Source organism: Coregonus clupeaformis, chromosome 19 (assembly GCF_020615455.1).
Source record: "Coregonus clupeaformis isolate EN_2021a chromosome 19, ASM2061545v1, whole genome shotgun sequence".
Taxonomy (NCBI): Eukaryota; Metazoa; Chordata; class Actinopteri; order Salmoniformes; family Salmonidae; genus Coregonus; species Coregonus clupeaformis.
In genome coordinates this window covers 17744076-17763664 of record NC_059210.1, presented here as the reverse complement: position 1 = coordinate 17763664, position 19589 = coordinate 17744076, and the positions used below count along the sequence as shown (strand labels likewise).

General features: G+C 42.7%; 1 protein-coding gene across 1 annotated transcript in view; it reads left to right on the top strand.

Moving 5' to 3' along the window:
• The window catches only part of osbpl5 (oxysterol binding protein-like 5), a 145689-nt gene that overhangs the window by 109165 nt on the left and 16935 nt on the right, over window positions 1-19589 (top strand). The window contains exons 12-13 of the mRNA XM_041837625.2: window positions 95-176; window positions 10744-10842. Of these exons, the coding sequence (XP_041693559.1) occupies window positions 95-176; window positions 10744-10842 (181 nt within the window). The remainder of the gene's footprint in view (window positions 1-94; window positions 177-10743; window positions 10843-19589) is intronic.

Genomic DNA, 19589 nt, shown 5'->3' with positions numbered 1-19589 from the left:
ACTGAACAAAGCTCTCTGTCCATCTCTCCCTTTCCCTCTCTCTCTCTGTTTTTTCTTCTATGTCCTCTCTCTGTCGCTCACTCTCTGGTCCTAGGGCTGCGAGGGAGGAGAGTCCATATGGCAGAATAAAGCAGGTTGTGCGCTGGTACCTGTCTGGCTTCTACAAGAAGCCCAAGGTAAACTCACCTCTTCTTTAACGGTAATAATACTGTGACAATCCCCTAGTTCTGGGGTTGGCTGGAGGAGTCAATGTAGTTCTGACTGGTCTGACTACCATTCTACGATTGTACCACTGTATGAACATACAGCCAATATTCAAACCAACATTTGACAAACAATTAACTAAAATTCCATAGTGTTAACTGTGTGGGTTGTGGAATTGGAGATTGCTGAGTTAGGTTAGTTATTTCATTTCTGCTGGGTCTTGGTAAAGAATTTATACTATAGATGGTCAAGTGACGACGTAACAGAAAAAATCTACTTCACTCCCATATCGGCTAGATTTGAGTCATTGTTATTTCAGGCTTATATGTTCTAGCTTATATACGCTAGCCTGGGGACGAGGTTAGAGTGTCTCTGGTGTAACTGCCAAAGGGCCTCCCAGCAGTACAGGTTCAGCTGGTTTCCAAGCCATGTATACCTGATACACACAGCAAAACAGACACGTGATAGGGTGTGGCAAACAGAGGGGGTTGTGCACCGCTTTGTTAGTTTAATGTGTCACTCTTTTTATTCCTTCATTTCGTATTTGCCTATATATCTAATTTGTAGGGCCTACCCCAATTAGTCGACTGGTCGATTGTTTGGTCGTTAGGCTGTTAGTCGACCGAGATTGTTTTAGTCGAGCAGTAATATGTGTGTGTGTGTGTATTTTCTTTTTACAACCAGTTATTGAGTGGAAGGGGGCAATTACTTTTTCACACAGGGGAATTGGGTGTTGCATAACTTTGTTTATGAAATAAATATGTAATTGTTGTGTTATTTGTTCACTTATGTTCCCTTTATCTAATATTAGGTTTTGGTTGAAGATCTGATAACATTCAGTATCACAAATATGCAAAAGTAGAGAAAATTAGAAAGGGGGCAAATACTTTTTCATAGCACTGTGTATATGTATGTATGTATGTATGTGTGTGTGTATGTATGTATATACAGTATCTCACAAGTGAGTACACCCCTCACATTTTTGTAAATATTTGAGTATATCTTTTCATGTGACAACACTGAAGAAATGACACTTTGCTACAATGTAAAGTAGTGAGTGTACAGCTTGTATAACAGTGTACATTTGCTGTCCCCTCAATAACATAACACACAGCCATTAATGTCTAAACCGCTGGCAACAAAAGTGAGTACACCCCTTAGTGAAAATGTCCAAATTGGGCCCAAAGTGTCAATATTTTGTGTGGCCACCATCATTTTCCAGCACTGCCTTAACCCTCTTGGGCATGGAGTTCACCAGAGCTTCACAGGTTGCCACTGGAGTCCTCTTCCACTCCGCCATGACGACATCACGGAGCTGGTGGATGTTAGAGACCTTACACTCCTTCACCTTCCGTTTGAGGATGCCCCACAGATACTCAATAGGGTTTAGGTCTGGAGACATGCTTGGCCAGTCCATCACCTTTACCCTCAGCTTCTTTAGCAAGGCAGTGGTCGTCTTTGAGGTGTGTTTGGGGTCGTTATCATGTTGGAATACTGCCCTGCGGCTCAGTCTCCGAAGGGAGGGGATCATGCTCTGCTTCAGTATGTCACAGTACGTTGGCATTCATGGCTCCCTCAATGAACTGTAGCTCCCCAGTGCCGGCAGCACTCATGCAGCCCCAGAACATGACACTCCCACCACCATGCTTGACTGTAGGCAAGACACACTTGTCTTTGTACTCCTCACCTGGTTGCCGCCACACACGCTTGACACCATCTGAACCAAATAAGTTTATATTGGTCTCATCAGACCACAGGACATGGTTCCAGTAATCCTTGTCCTTAGTCTGCTTGTCTTCAGCAAACTGTTTGCAGGCTTTCTTTTGCATCATCTTTAGAAGAGGCTTCCTTCTGGGACGACAGCCATGCAGACCATACGCCGCACACTGCATCAAATTGGTCTGAGCACTAACAGGCTGACCCCCCCACACCTTCAACCTCTGCAGCAATGCTGGCAGCACTCATACATCTATTTCCCAAAGACAACCACTGGATATGACGCTGAGCCCGTGCACTCAACTTCTTTGGTCGACCATGGCGAGGCCTGTTCTGAGTGGATCTTGTCCTGTTAAACCGCTGTATGGTCTTGGCCACCGTGCTGCAGCTCAGTTTCAGGGTCTTGGCAATCTTCTTATAGCCCAGGCCATCTTTATGTAGAGCAATAATTCTTTTTTTCAGATCCTCAGTGACTTCTTTGCCATGAGGTGCCATGTTGAACTTCCAGTGACCAGTATGAGGGAGTGTGAGAGCGATGACACCAAATTTAATACACCTGCTCCCCATTCACACTTGTAACACTAACGAGTCACATGACACCGAGGAGGGAAAATGGCTAATTGGGCCCAATTTGGACATTTTCACTTAGGGGTGTACTCACTTTTGTTGCCAGCGGTTTAGACATTAATGGCTGTGTGTTGTGTTATTTTGAGGGGACAGCAAATTTACACTGTTATACAAGCTGTACACTCACTACTTTACATTGTAGCAAAGTGTCATTTCTTCAGTTTTGTCACATGAAAAGATATACTCAAATATTTACAAAAATGTGAGGGGTATACTCACTTTTGTGAAATACTGTATGTATGTACAGTGAGGGAAAAAAGTATTTGATCCCCCGCTGATTTTGTACGTTTGCCCACTGACAAAGACATGATCAGTCTATAATTTTAATGGTAGGTTTATTTGAACAGTGAGAGACAGAATAACAACAAAAAAATCCAGACAAACGCATGTTATAAACATTACTTAGTACTTGGTGGCAAAACCCTTGTTGGCAATCACAGAGGTCAGATGTTTCTTGTAGTTGGCCACCAGGTTTGCACACATCTCAGGAGGGATTTTGTCCCACTCTTCTTTGCAGATCTTCTCCAAGTCATTAAGGTTTTGAGGCTGACGTTTGGCAACTCGAACCTTCAGCTCCCTCCACAGATTTTCTATGGGATTAAGGTCTGGAGACTGGCTAGGCCACTCCAGGACATTAATGTGCTCCTTCTTGAGCCACTCCTTTGTTGCCTTGGCCGTGTGTTTTGGGTCATTGTCATGCTGGAATACCCATCCACGACCCATTTTCAATGCCCTGGCTGAGGGAAGGAGGTTCTCACCCAAGATTTGACGGTACATGGCTCCCGTCCGTCACCCTTTGATGCAGTGAAGTTGTCCTGTCCCCTTAGCAGAAAAAACACCCCCAAAGCACAATGTTTCCACCTCCATGTTTGACGGTGGGGATGGTGTTCTTGGGGTCATAGGCAGCATTCCTCCTCCTCCAAACACGGCGAGTTGAGTTGATGCCAAAGAGCTCCATTTTGGTCTCATCTGACCACAACACTTTCACCCAGTTCTCCTCTGAATCATTCAGATGTTCATTGGCAAACTTCAGACGGGCCTGTATATGTGCTTTGTTGAGCAGGGGGACCTTGCGGGCACTACAGGATTTCAGTCCTTCACGGCGTAGTGTGTACCAATTGTTTTCTTGGTGACTTTGGTCCCAGCTGCCTTGAGATCATTGACAAGATCCTCCCGTGTAGTTCTAAGCTGATTCCTCACCGTTCTCATGATCATTGCAACTCCACGGGGTGAGATCTTGCATGGAGCCCCAGGCCGAGGGAGATTGACATTTCATTTGTGTTTCTTCCATTTGCGAATAATCGCACCAACTGTTGTCACCTTCTCACCAAACTGCTTGGCGATGGTCTTGTAGCCCATTCCAGCCTTGTGTAGGTCTACAATCTTGTCCCTGACATCCTTGGAGAGCTCTTTGGTCTTGGCCATGGTGGAGAGTTTGGAATCTGATTGATTGATTGCTTCTGTGGACAGGTGTCTTTTATACAGGTAACAAGCTGAGATTAGGAGCACTCCCTTTAAGAGTGTGCTCCTAATCTCAGCTCGTTACCTGTATAAAAGACACCTGGGAGCCAGAAATCTTTCTGATTGAGAGGGGGTCAAATACTTATTTCCCTCATTAAAATGCTAATCAATTTATAACATTTGACATGCGTTTTTCAGGATTTTTTTGTTGTTATTCTGTCTCACTGTTCAAATAAACCTACCGTTAAAATTATAGACTGATCATTTCTTTGTCAGTGGACAAACGTACAAAATCAGCAGGGGATCAAATACTTTTTTCCCTCACTGTGTGTGTGTGTGTATGTGTGTATGTATATGTGTGTGTATATATATATATATATATATATATATATATATATATATATATATATATATATATATATATATATATATTAGTTGAAGTCGGAAGTTTACATACACTTAGGTTGGAGTAATTAAAACTCATTTTTCAACCACTCCACAAATTTCTTGTTAACAAACTATAGTTTTGGCAAGTCGGTTAGGACATCTACTTTGTGCATGACACAAGTAATATTTCCAACAATTGTTTGCAGACAGATTATTTCACTTATAATTCACTGTATCACAATTCCAGTGGGTCAGAAGTTTACATGCACTAAATTGACTGTGCCTTTTAAACAGCTTGGAAAATTCCAGAAAATGATTTCATGGCTTTAGAAGCTTCAGAATTGTGATAAACTGAGTTTAAATGTATTTCGCTAAGGTGAATGTAAACTTCCGACTTTAACTGTGTATATACATATATCCACACAGATAGATAGATAATATATATCTATCTATATCCACATATATACAGTGGGGAGAACAAGTATTTGATACACTGCCAATTTTGCAGGTTTTCCTACTTACAAAGCATGTAGAGGTCTGTAATTTTTATCATAGTTACATTTCAACTGTGAGAGATGGAATCTAAAACAAAAATCCAGAAAATCACATTGTATGATTTTTAAGTAATTAATTTGCATTTTATTGCATGACATAAGTATTTGATCACCTACCAACCACTAAGAATTCCGACTCTCACAGACCTGTTAGTTTTTCTTTAAGAAGCCCTCCTGTTCTCCACTCATTACCTGTATTAACTGCATCTGTTTGAACTCGTTACCTGTATAAAAGATACACTCAATCAAACAGACTCCAACCTCTCCACAATGGCAAAGACCAGAGAGCTGTGTAAGGACATCAGGGATAAAATTGTAGACCTGCACAAGGCTGGGATGGGCTACAGGACAATAGGCAAGCAGCTTGGTGAGAAGGCAACAACTGTTGGCGCAATTATTAGAAAATGGAAGAAGTTCAAGATGATGGTCAATCACCCTCGGTCTGGGGCGCCATGCAAGAGCCAGATCTCACCTCGTGGGGCATCAATGATCATGAGGAAGGTGAGGGATCAGCCCAGAACTACACGGTAGGACCTGGTCAATGACCTGAAGAGAGCTGGGACCACAGTCTCAAAGAAAACCATTAGTAACACACTACGCCGTCATGGATTAAAATCCTGTAGTGCACGCAAGGTCCCCCTGCTCAAGCCAGCACATGTCCAGGCCCGTCTGAAGTTTGCCAATGACCATCTGGATGATCCAGAGGAGGAATGGGAGAAGTTCATGTGGTCTGATGAGACACAAAAATAGCTTTTTGGTCTAAACTCCACTCGCCGTGTTTGGAGGAAGAAGAAGGATGAGTACAACCCCAAGAACACCATCCCAACCGTGAAGCATGGAGGTGGAAACATCATTCCTTGGGGATGCTTTTCTGCAAAGGGGACAGGACGACTGCACCGTATTGAGGGGAGGATGGATGGGGCCATGTATCGCGAGATCTTGGCCAACAACCTCCTTCCCTTAGTAAGAGCATTGAAGATGGGTCGTGGCTGGGTCTTCCAACATGACAACGACCCAAAACACACAGCCAGGGCAACTAAGGAGTGGCTCCGTAAGAAGCATCTCAAGGAGTGGCCTAGCCAGTCTCCAGACCTGAACCCAATAGAAAATCTTTGGAGGGAGCTGAAAGTCCGTATTGCCCAGCGACAGCCCCGAAACCTGAAGGATCTGGAGAAGGTCTGTATGGAGGAGTAGGCCAAAATCCCTGCTGCAGTGTGTGCAAACCTGGTCAAGACCTACAGGAAACGTATGATCTCTGTAATTGCAAACAAAGGTTTCTGTACCAAATAAGTTCTGCTTTTCTGATGTATCAAACACTTATGTCATGCAATAAAATGCAAATTAATTACTTAAAAATCATACAATGTGATTTTCTGGATTTTTGTTTTAGATTCCGTCTCTCACAGTTGAAGTGTACCTATGATAGAAATTACAGACCTCTACATGCTTTGTAAGTAGGAAAACCTGCAAAATCGGCAGTGTATCAAATACTTGTACTCCCCACTGTACATACATGCATGCATACACTACCAGTCAAAAGTTTGGACACACCTACTCATTCAATGGTTTTTCTTTATTTTTACTATTTACATTGTAGAATAATGGTGATGACATCAAAACTATGAAATAACACATATGGATCATGTAGTAACCCAAAAAGTGTTAAACAAATAAAAATATATTTGAGATTCTTCAAATTAGCCACCCTTTGCACACTCTTGGCATTCTCTCAACCAGCTTCATGAGGTAGTCACCTGGAATGCATTTCAATTAACAGGTGTGCCTTGTTAAAAGTTAATTTGTGGAATTTCTTTCCTTAATGCGTTTGAGCAAATCAGTTGTGTTGTGACAAGGTAGGGGGGTATACAGAAGATAGCCCTATTTGGTAAAAGATCAAGTCCATATTATTATGGCAAGAACAGCTCAAATAAGCAACGAGAAACGACAGTCCATCATTACTTTAAGACATGAAGGTCAGTCAATACTTTGAACGTTTCTTCAAGTGCAGTCACAAAAACCATCAAGCGCTATGATGAAACTGGCTCTCATGAGGACCGCCACAAGAATGGAAGACCCAGAGTTACCTCTGCTGCAGAGGATAAGTTCATTAGAGTTACCAGCCTCAGAAATTGCAGCCCAAATAAATGCTTCACAGAGTTCAAGTAAGACACATCTCAACAGTTCAGAGGAGACTGTGTGAATCTGACCTTCATGTTCGAATTGCTGCAAAGAAACCACTACTAAAGGACACCAATAAGAAGAATAGACTTGTTTGGGCCAAGAAACACAAGCAATGGACATTAGACTGTTGGAAATTTGTCCTTTGGTCTGGAGTCCAAATTTGAGATTTTTGGTTCCAACCGCCGTGTCTTTGTGAGATGCGGTGTGGGTGAACGGATTATCTCCACATGTGTATTTCCCACCATAAAGTATGGAGGAGGAGGTGTTATTGTGTGGGTGTGCTCTGCTTTTAACACTGTCTGTGATTTATTTAGAATTCAATGCACACTTCACCAGCATGGCTACCACAGCATTCTGCAGCGATACGCCATCTCATCTGGTTTGGGCTTAGTGGGACTATCATTTGTTTTTTAACAGGACAATGACCCAACACACCTCCAGGCTGTGTAAGGGGCTATTTGACCAAGAAGGAGAATGATGGAGTGCTGCATCAGATGACCTGGCCTCCACAATCCCCCTACCTCAACCCATTTGAGATGGTTTGGGATGAGTCGGACCGCAGAGTGAAGGAAAAGCAGCCAACAAGTGCTCAGCATATGTGGGAACTCCTTCAAGACTGTTGGAAAATCATTCCAAGTGAAGCTGGTTGAGAGAATGCCAAGAGTGTGCAAAGCTGTCATCGAGGCAAAGGGTGGCTATTTGAAGAATCTCAAATATAAAATATATTTTGATTTGTTTAACAATTTTTTTGGTTACTACATGATTCCATATGTGTTATTTCATAGTTTGTGTCTTCACTATTATTCTTCAATGTAGAAAAAAATTTAAAAAAATAAAAACCCTTGAATAAGTAGGTGTTCTAAAACTTTTGAGTGTGTATATATATATATATATATATACAGTGAGCACCATAATTAATTGGACAGTGACCATTTATTTGTTATTTTGGTTCTGTACTCTAGCACTTTGAGTTTGAAAGGATACAATACCAATGAGGGTGAAGTGCAGACTGTCAGCTTTAATTTGAGGGTATTTTCAGACATATCGGATGAACCGTTTAGAAATTATAGAAGCTTTTGTACATGGTCCCCCCCATTTTCGGGCATCAAAAAACATTGGACAGTTTAACATAATGTAGAATAAAGTAAAAAAAAAAAAATCCACACTTTCCTCTTTCCATCACTCTGTTACGTGTTAATCTTTGTCTCATCTGTCCACAATACTTTTTTCCAGAACTCTTGGGGCTCTTTTAGGTGCTTTTTAGCAAACTAATCTCGCCTTTCAGTTCTTCAGGCTTATCATTGGTTTGCATCTTGTAGTGTACCCTCTGTAGTCCTGCTGGTATAGTCTTCTACGTATGGTAGACTTTGACACATCTACACCTGCATCCAGGAGAGTGTTTTTGATCTGTTGGGCTGTTGTCAGGGGGGTTTTCTTCATCATAGAGAGTATTCTCCGGTCATCCACTACAGTGGTCTTCCTCTGTCTACCGGGTCTTTTGACATTGAGTTCACTGGTTGTTTTTTTTCTTGTTAATGATGAACCAAACTGTTGACTTGGGCATGGGCAGGGTTTTTGCAATGTTCCTGATTGATTGATTTTCATTTCTGAGCCTTATGACGGCCAGCTTCATTTGCATCGACACTGCTGTCTTCCTCGTGTTGTCACACCCCAACAACAACCTCCAAAGGCAATAGCAAAGTCTAGAATCAATACTATTCATCAACAGCTCTCCTGCATTCACTAACGACACAAATGAATACACCTGCCTAACGACACAGAAATGTGAAGCCAATTTAACAAATACTTGTAGTACCTTAAAATGGGGGGACCATGTACAAAAGGTGCTGTCATTTCTAAACAGTTCATCCGATATGTATGAAAATACCCTCAAATTAAAGCTGACAGTCTGCACTTCACCCTCATTGGCATTGTGAGCTAGAGTACAGAACCAAAAAAACAAAAATAATGGTCACTGTCCAATGAATTATGGTGCTCACTGTATATTTCTATAGCTAGCTTAACTCACCACCACCAATGACCTGTGGAGCTTCTCAAAGTAATATTTTCTTCACTTCAAACAGCAATCAACAAAGTCTATTTTTGCATCCATTGAGAATTACAACAGTTCCTCAGTGTTTTTTAAAAATATTTCCAGTTCACTCCCTTTTGATAATTACTCAGTGTGAAAGGGGAAAATGTCTTACTCTGATCCAGTGGAAACATCATAAAATAGGCCTACCTGATTACTTCTTATCAGTGCTTGTCTTGGACTGAAATAGGTTCCGGTACTCATTTTGGGTGCTGGTACAGTTTATATTTAGGTGCAGGAGCTCCACAATACTTTTGAGTTATTATTCTATAAGAGGAACAGGAGTTCAAGCAGTGGAACATTTGAGGTGCAAGTACTCCGCTCCGGTGAGCTCTTGCCCAATTCAAGCACTGCTTCTTATCCCTTGCGCAAATAGTCTACAGCTGTGTCTGTCCCGAGCTCAGTGGCGCGGGAAACTCTGAGGACCCAGAATATTGTATACAGTGTTGCAAGTTAGCTAGCTTCGGGCCGGACCCAAGTTAATAGTTGATACTATGTTTCAAGTTCGTTGCAGACAGGCTATGTGTAGCCAATGTGATTTATATAATATTTATTTTTATCAGGATATTTTCTACTTGCAGGCTGCAATGATTTTATTTGTTGGCTTTTATGTAGGCTATTTTTACATAGTTGGCAATGGCAATAGAAGTTACTTTTTAGGTTTGTATAATTTTCATTTAGATTTGGATAGAATTTTGATTAACCACATGACAATGATTTTGAGATATGAAGATGATAAGTTAAATGAAACTGTTTCACAAAAATGTGCATATGAAAACCATAACTGGCACGCAGATCAGTAGAAATGTTAAGAGAAATTGGCATTCAACATGAGACAGGTTGCCGACTCCTCTTGTAGCCTATTACCGGGAACTTCAGGAGAGTAATGGCAGAATCTGCGAAAGCCAGCAGGAGTGGGAGGAGAGTAGTTTGGTCAGGTTAAGGTTGTTTTCTTCTGGTTATCTAGATCTCTGGCGCCCTCGAGGCATTTGTCTTATTTCATCAAACCATAAGCTTAAAGCATCAAACAAGCTCGATGCATGTAGTTGATTTTATTAAAACACATAGGGTGTGTCTATATATGGAAAAATACACGTTGAAATGTATTTTAGTCCAGGACAGCCTTACTTTTTAGTATTATACACAGTTGGGAATGAGTGCATTCATATGATAGATATTAACAGTGGTCCTCTGTAGCTCAGCTGGTAGAGCACGGCGCTTGTAACGCTAAGGTAGTGGGGTTCGATCCCCGGGACCACCCATACACAAAAATAAAATAATTTATGCACGCATGACTGTAAGTCGCTTTGGATAAAAGCGTCTGCTAAATGGCATATTATATTATTATAACAGTATATATGTTTGTCTGTATCCATCATTGTGTCCATGCATCTATGATTTTTTGTGTTTGAATCCTTTTGCACATGTAAATTGTTTTGTTTATTCAAATTAAGTATGGCTGCGTGCATGCATGTGATAGATTTTAATAGTAGTGGATGGGTGTGTGTGTGTGTGTTACAGGGTCTGAAGAAGCCCTATAACCCCATCCTAGGAGAGATGTTTCGCTGTTGCTGGCTCCATCCTCAGACAGACAGCTGCACCTTTTACATCGCAGAGCAGGTGAGATTACCCATATACTTCTTACACACACACACACACACACACACACACACACACACACACAGCAAGTGTGTACCGCTGTCTCTAATGTCATACCTCTGCAGGTCTTTTGTTCAGAAGTTAGCGAAATCCTAGCTATTCTGCAAACGACTGCCTCAGACCTGAGGCCATGTCAGTGGCAGATCTACATGCTTCATCCCCAGACTTAAGCTCCCTCCGAGCCGATTTACAGCCCTCTTCCCTGCTTTGCGAGACTGATATTACTGTTGTGTATCAGCAATGCCAGTATTGGACAAGTCCAGGTATTAGCCTACGTCCCCGTGTCACACTGTTTTCTTCTGTTTTGTGCCTAATGAACACGACTGTACCATTAATTACCTCACATCTGACCCAACACACTGAATCATTCAGTTTCCCCTAAATAAGTGGTTTTCAACTGATTTTGCCTGGGGACCCAAATTTGACAATGACAATTGAGTCGTGACCCAATATTATGGACTGATGATTACATTTTGTAGTGTTGTATTGCAGCTGCCTTGGGCAGGCTTCACTTGCAAAATAGACCCTGTCTCAATGGGCTACTATTATGGCATTTAAAAAAGTAAATACACAGCCATATTAACTGAGAACATTTATAATCAATTTAAGAGAATTAGCCATTTAATTAGGCGACCAGTTCAGGAGTGGGGTGTAATAAATTACCAGTCCAATAATGTTAACGAACATTAACACATACCAGTGTTTTAAAATAGAAAAAACAACAATCATTAGGAATTCTTAGTCATCAATTACTATGTGAATAGTTTCACAACCGTATATATTTTTTAAGGTGTATGTTTTTAACCAGTTCAATCAAATGTAATATTAATGTCAGAAATAATTAACATGGTGAACAATAACTAATGAACCTGTTTATTTATTGTGTGTGGTCTATCAGTGGGGAAGCTGGGTGTGTTTCTTCAGTTTGATATGTTTATTGAAGTATGGGGTGATGGTTGATAGGGCAACTCGGAGGTCACGCTGGCTGTCCAGTTTGTTTCTGCTTTTAGTTTTCAGCACGGCCATAACAGAGAAGCCGCTTTCACACAGATAGGTAGTGCTGAACGGTAGCATGATTCTGATTGCATGAAAGGTGAGAGCAGGATACTCTCCTACTACGCTGCACCAGAACTGTGGCAGTGTCATTTCCGGGAAGCGCATGCTCAGTCCGTGATCAAATGACAGCTCCACCAGCTGATCCTCTTTGTTGCTTGGCAACGTGACGCTTCCCATCTCCACTCAAAAGGTGTCCTGTATCCAGTCGTCTTGTCTCCGGTTCTCCTCCGGGAAGTAGTCGCAAAACTTTTCCTGCAGCTTGACAAGATGCTTTTTAACGTTTTCTTTTAGTGTGTTGCCGTGCACTTTGTTGATCAGATTATGAATCTCGAAATCAGCATTGGGAAACATGTAAATCCTCCCGTTAGAAACATGATTTGCCCAAACTGTAAGCTTCATCTTGAAGGCATCCACTTTGTCCCTCTGTTGAAATTGATTGTGCCCCCTCCCTTTATAACCGCCAGGTAGGTAACCTGCGCGAGCCATTCCTCACAATCGAAATGTTCGGCCAGAGGTGACTTGTTTTTCCCGAAAGAAATGCAGCAATCTCCGCTCAAAGATCATAAAAGCGACCTAACACTTTACCCTTGGAAAGTCAGCGGACCTCTGCATGATAAAGCACCTGCTGGTGCTCGCTCCCCATATCCCTGCAGAAGTTCTGGAAACACCTGCTTTTTGTGTAACTCTTTTTGAAATAGTTGACACACTTGACAGTGAACAGTGAAGAGGCGACTCCGGGATGCTGACCTTCTAGGCAGAGTTGCAAAGAAAAATCCATATCTCAGACTGCCCATCTTAATCTTTTCTTTTTATTGGCCAGTCTGATATGGCTTTTTCTTTGCAACTCTGCCTAGAAGGTCAGCATCCCGGAGTCGCCTCTTCACTGTTGACGTTGAGACTGGTATTTTGCGGAAACTATTTAATGAAGCTGCCAGTTTGGGACCTGTGAGGCGCCTGTTTCTCAAACGAGACACACTAATGTATTTGTCCTCTTGCTCAGTTGTGCACCGGGGCCTTCCACTCCTCTTTCTATTCTGGTTAGAGCCAGTTTGCGCTGTTCTGTGAAGGGAGTAGTACACAGCATTGTACGAGATCTTCAGTTTCTTGGCAATTTCTCGCATGGAATAGCCTTCATTTCTCAGAACAAGAATAGACTGACGAGTGTCAGAAGAAAGTTATTTGTTTCTGGCCATTTTGAGCCTGTAATCGAACCCACAATTGCTGATGCTCCAGATACTCAACTAGTCTCAAGAAGGCCAGTTTTATTGCTTCTTTAATCAGCACAACAGTTTTCAGCTGTGCTAACATAATTGCAAAAGGGTTTTCTAATGATCAATTAGCCTTTTTAAATGAAACTTGGATTAGCAAACACAACGTGCCATTGGAACACAGGACAGATGGTTGCTGATAATGGGCCTCTGTACGCCTATGTAGATATTCCATTATAAATCAGCCGTTTCCAGCTACAATAGCCATTTACAACATTAACAATGTCTACACTGTATTTCTGATCAATTTGATGTTATTTTAATGGACATTTTTTTTTGCTTTTCTTTCGAAAACAAGGACATTTCTAAGTGACCCCAAACTTTTGAACGGTAGTGTACGTTCTTCAATTAATCTTGTGTGGCCTCCAGATATTGACATTTTCTTAAAACATTTAATAAAATCAGCCATCTTTGTGGCATGGATGCTTGGTGTCCAGATGCCTTTTCATTTTGGAGGGTTTCATGCTCTCATTAGCTAACAGCTCGTTGCATAGGACGTACTCAAGTCTACACTCACCCTGCCTTTCTATATACAGTACCAGTCAAAAGTTTGGACACAACTACTCATTCAAGGGTTTTTCTATATTTTTACTATTTTCTACATTGTAGAAAAATAGTGAAGACACAAACTATGAAATAACACATGGAATCATGTAGTAACCAAAAAAGTGTTCAACAAATCAAAATATATTTTATATTTGAGATTCTTCAAATATCAATCAATCAATCAATTTTATTTTATATAGCCCTTCGTACATCAGCTAATATCTCGAAGTGCTGTACAGAAACCCAGCCTAAAACCCCAAACAGCTAGTAATGCATGTGTAGAAGCAGGTGTAGCCACCCTTTGCCTTGATGACAGCTTTGCACACTCTTGGCATTCTCTCAACCAGCTTCATGAGGTAGTCACCTGGCATTTCCAACAGTCTTGAAGGAGTTCCCACATATGCTGAGTACTTGTCTGCTTTTCCTTCACTCTGCGGTCCAACGCATCCCAAACCATCTCAATTGGGTTGAGATCGGGTGATTGTGGAGGCCAGGTCATCTGATGCAGCACTCCATCAATCAATCAATCAATCAAATTGTATTTATAAAGCCCTTTTTACATCCGCAGATGTCACAAAGTGCTATACAGAAACCCAGCGTAAAACCCCAAACAACAAGCAATGCAGATGTAGAAGCACGGTGGCTAGGAAAAACTCCCTAGAAAGGCAGAAACTTAGGAAGAAACCTAGAGAGGAACCATGTTCTGAGGGGTGGCCAGTCCCCTTCTGGCTGTGCCGGGTGGAGATTATAACAGTACATGGCCATTAAGGCTAGATTTTTCTCCAATATGTTCAAACGTTCATAGATGACCAGCAGGGTCAAATAATAATCACAGTGGTTGTAGAGGTTGCAACAGGTCAGTACATCAGGAGTAAATTTCACTTGGCTTTTCATAGCCGGGCATTTAGAGGTTGAAATAGCAAGAGCGGTAGAAAGAGAGAGTTGAAAACAGCAGGTCTGGGACAAGTTAGCACGTCCGGTGAACAGGTCAGGGTTCCATAGCCGCAGGCAGAAGAGTGGGAACTGGAGCAGCAACATGACCAGGTGGACTGGGGACAGCCAGGAGTCATCAGACCAGGTAGTCCAGAGGCATGGTCCTAGGGCTCAGGTCCTCCGGAAGGGGAGGGAGAGAGAGCAAGAGAATTAGAGGGAGCATTCTTAAATTCACACAGGACACCGGATAAGACAGGAGAATAACACCAGATATAACAGACTGACCCTAGCCCCCCGGCACATAGACTATTGCAGCATACATACTTGAGGCTGAGACGGGGGGGGGTAGGGAGACACTGTGGCCCCGTCTGACGAAACACCCGGACAGGGCCAACCAGGCAGGATATAACCCCACCCACTTTGCCAAAGCACAGCCCCTACACCACCACAGGGATATCAACAGACCACCAACCTACTACCCTGAGACAAGGCTGAGTATAGCCCACGAAGATCTCGTCCACTGCACGAGCCCGAGGGGGCGACAAACCGGACAGGAAGATCACGTCAGTGACTCAACCCACTCAAGTGATGCACCCCTCCTAGGGAAGGCATGGAAAGCACCAGTAAGCCAGTGGCTCAGCCCCCGTACTAGGGTCAGAGGCAGAGAATCCCAATGGAAAGACATGAACCGGCCAGGCAGAGACCGCAAGGGCGGTTTGTAGCTCCAGGACGTTTCCGTTCACCTTCGCACCCCTATGCCAGACTACACTCAATCATAGGACCTACTGAAGACATACGTCTTCAGTAAAGACTTAAAGGTCCAGACCGAGTCTGCATCTCTCACATGGATAGGCAGACCATTCCATAAAAATAGAGCTCTATAGGAGAAAGCTCTGCCTCCATCTGCTTGCTTAGAAATTCTAGGGACAATAAGCAGGTCTGCGTCTTTTGACCGTAGCGTAGGTGTAGGTATGTACGGCAGGACCAAATCGGAGAGATCGGTAGGTTAGCAGTAAAACCTTGAAATCAGCCCTAGCCTTAACAGGAAGCCAGTGTAGAGAGGCTAGCACTGGAGTAATATGTTCAAATTTTTTGGTTCAAGTTTATTTAGCGCTTTATCCGGGTAGCCGGAGAGTAGAGCATTGGTGTAGTCTAATCTGTAAGTGACAAAAGCATGGATTAGCTTTTCTGCATCATTTTTGGATAAAAGTTAATGATTTTTCAATGTTACAAAGATGGAAAAAAGCTGTCCTTGAAATATTCTTGATATGTTTGTCAAAAGAGAGATCAGGGTCCAGAGTAACGCCGAGGTCCATCAGTTTTTTTTTACCACTGTACAACCATCAAGATTCATTGTCAATTTTGGGTCACGGTTTGGCTTTTTCAAGAGAGGCTTTATTACTGCCACTTTTAGTGAGTTTGGTACACATCCAGTGGAAAGGGAGCCATTTATTATGTTCAACATAGGAGGGCCAAGCACAGGTACCTTCTTTCCAAGCTAGTAGGAAGACTTCCAGTTTGGTGGAGCGCCATTTCCGTTCCAATTTTCTGGAGGCTTGCTTCAGGGCTCGGGTATTTTCTGTATACCAGGGAGCTAGTTTCTTTTGACAAATGTTTTTTGTTTTTAGGAGTGTGACTGCATCTAGGGTATTACGCAACGTTAAATTGACATCCTCAGTTAGGTCATTAACTGATTTTTGTACTCCGACGTCCTTGAGTAGGTGGAGGGAGTCTGGAAGGGCCTCTAGGAAACTTTGGGTTGTCCGAGAGGGTATAGCACGGCTTTTGATGGTCCTTGGTTGGGGTCTAAGCAGACTATTTATTTTGATTGCAAACGTAATAAGATGGTGGTCCGATAGTCCAGGGTTATGAGGAAAAACATTTAGATCCACAATATTTATTCCACGGGACAAAACTAGATCCAGGGTACGACTGTGGCAATGAGTAGATCCGGAGACATGTTGGACAAAATCCACTGAGTCGATGATGTCTCCGAAAGCCTTTTGGAGTGTGTCTGTGGACTTTTCCATGTGAATATTAAAGTCACCAAAAATTTGAATATTATCTGCCATGACTACAAGGTCCGATTTAGGAATTCAAGGACCTCAGTGAGGAACTCTGTATACGGACCAGGAGCCCTGTAAACAGTAGCTGTAAAAAGTGATTGAGTAGGCTGCATATATTTCGTGACTAGAAGCTCAAAAGACGAAAACGCAGTCTTTTTTGGGGGGGGGGTAAATGGAAATTTGCTATCGTAAATGTTAGCAACACCTTCGCCTTTGCGGGATGCGCTGGGGATATGGTCACTAGTGTAACCAGGAAGAGAGGCCTCATTTAACACAGTAAATTCATCAGGCTTAAGCCATGTTTCAGTTAGGCCAATCACATCAAGATTATGATCAGTGATTAGTTCATTGACCATAACTGCCTTGGAAGTAGCCCTATTTTGAGATGTGCGATATCACAATCTCTTTCAATAATGACAGGAATGGAGGGGGTCTTTATTCCAGTGAGATTGCTAAGGTGAACACCGCCATGTTTAGTTTTGCTCAACCTAGATCGAGGCACAGACACGGTCTCAATGGGGATAGCTGAGCTGACTACACTGACTGTGCTAATGGTAGACTCCACTAAGCTGTCAGGCTGGCTAACAGCCTGCTGCCTGGCCTGCACCCTATCTCATTGTGGAGCTAGAGGAGTTAGAGCCCTGTCTATGTTGGTAGATAAGATGAGAACACCCCTCCAGCTAGGATGGAGTTCGTCACTCCTCAGCAGGCCAGGCTTGGTTCTGTTTGTGGGTGAGTCCCAGAAAGAGGGCCAATTATCTACAAATTCTATCTTTTGGAAGGGGCGGAAAACAGTTTAACCAGTGATTGAGTTGTGAGACTCTGCTGTAGAAATCGTCACTCGCCCTAACTGGGAGGGGACCAGAGACGATTACTCGATGCCGACACATCTTTATAGCTAATTTACACGCTGAAGCTATGTTGCTCTTAGCGACCTCTGACTGTTTCATCCTAACATTGTTGGTGCCGACGTGGATAACAATATCCCTATACTCTTTACACTCGCCAGTTTTTCCTTAGCCAGCACCATCTTCAGATTAGCCTTCATATCAGTAGCCCTGCCCCCTGGTAAACAGTGTATGATCGCTGGATGATTCTTTTGAAGTCAAATATTGCGGGTAATGGAGTCGCCAATGACTAGGGTTTTCAATTTGTCAGAGCTAATGGTGGGAGGCTTCGGTGGCTCAGACCCCGTAACATGTGGAGGAGAGACCTGAGAAGGCTTGTCCTCTGACTCCGACTCGTTGCTTAATGGGGAGAACCGGTTGAAAGTTTCTGTCGGCTGAATGAGCGACACCGGTTGAGCATGCCAACAGCATTTCTTTCCAAATGTGTCCGGCTGCGGGGACTGTGCGAGGGGATTTATACTACTATATGTACTTGCTGGTGGCACAGACGCTGTTTCATCCTTTCCTACACTTACATTTCCCTTGCCTAACGATTGAGTCTGAAGCTGTGCTTGCAGCACGGCTATCCTCACCATAAGGCGATAGTTCTCCTGTATATTATGAGTACAGCAACTGCAATTAGATGACATAGTGTTAATGTTACTACTGAGCTTCGGCTGGTGGAGATCCTGTGGTCCTCTGTAGCTCAGCTGGTAGAGCACGGCGCTTGTAACGCCAAGGTAGTTGGTTCGATCCCCGGGACCACCCATACACAAAAAAAAAAGTATGCATGCACGACTGTAAGTCGCTTTGGATAAAAGCGTCTGCTAAATGGCATATTATATTTTTTATTATATCCTGTAGAACCATGTCCAGAGAAAGCATCCAGGGTGGAAAAGGTTGAATGAAAAAAGTTTATAGAGTAAGAAATATGAAAATAACTAAGACTTTGGTAAAATGTGTTAAATGAAGATAGATGAAACGGTCAGTCAAGTTTGGCAGGTAGCCAAGCAGCAACAAACAGCGTAGCACGGAGACAAGTGATGCGCTCAAAATGGAAGTGAAAAAAACAAATCGTCACGCTCCTTCTTGGTGAAATAGCCCTTACACGGCCTGGATGTGTTGGGTCATTGTCCTGTTGAAAAACAAATCATCGTCCCACTAAGCGCAAACCAGATTGGATGGCGTATCGCTGCAGAATTCTAAATAAATCACTGACAGTGTCACCAGCAAAGCACCATCACACCACCTCCTCCATACTTCACGGTGGGAACCACACATGCAGAGGTCATCCGTTCACCTACTCTGCATCTCACAAAGACATGGCGGTTGGAACCAAAAATCTCAAATTTGGACTCCAGACCAAAGGACAGATTTCCACCGGTCTAATGTCCATTGCTCGTGTCTCTTGGCCCAAGCAAGTCTCTTCTTCTTATTGGTGTCCTTTAGTAGTGGTTTCTTTGCAGCAATTCGACCATGAAGGCCTGATTCACACAGTCTCCTATGAACAGTTGATGTTGATGTCTGTTACTTGAACTCTGTGAAGCATTTATTTGGGCTGCAATCTGAGGTGCAGTTATTCTAATGAACTTATCCTCTGCAGCAGAGTTAAGTCTGGGTCTTCCTTTCCTGTGGCGGTCCTCATGAGACTGTTTCATCATAGCGCTTGATGGTTTTTTCGACTGCACTTGAAGAAACTTCTTGAAAAGTTCTTAATGTTCCGTATTGACTGACCTTCATGTCTTAAAGTAATGATGGACTGTCATTTCTCTTTGCTTATTTGAGCTGTTCTTGTCATAATATGGACTTGGTCTTTTACCAAATAGGGCTATCTTCTGTATACCACCCCTACCTTGTCACAACACAACTGATTGGCTCAAACGCATTAAGGAAAGAAATTCCACAAATTAACTTTTAACAAGGCACACCTGTTAATTGAAATGCATTCCAGG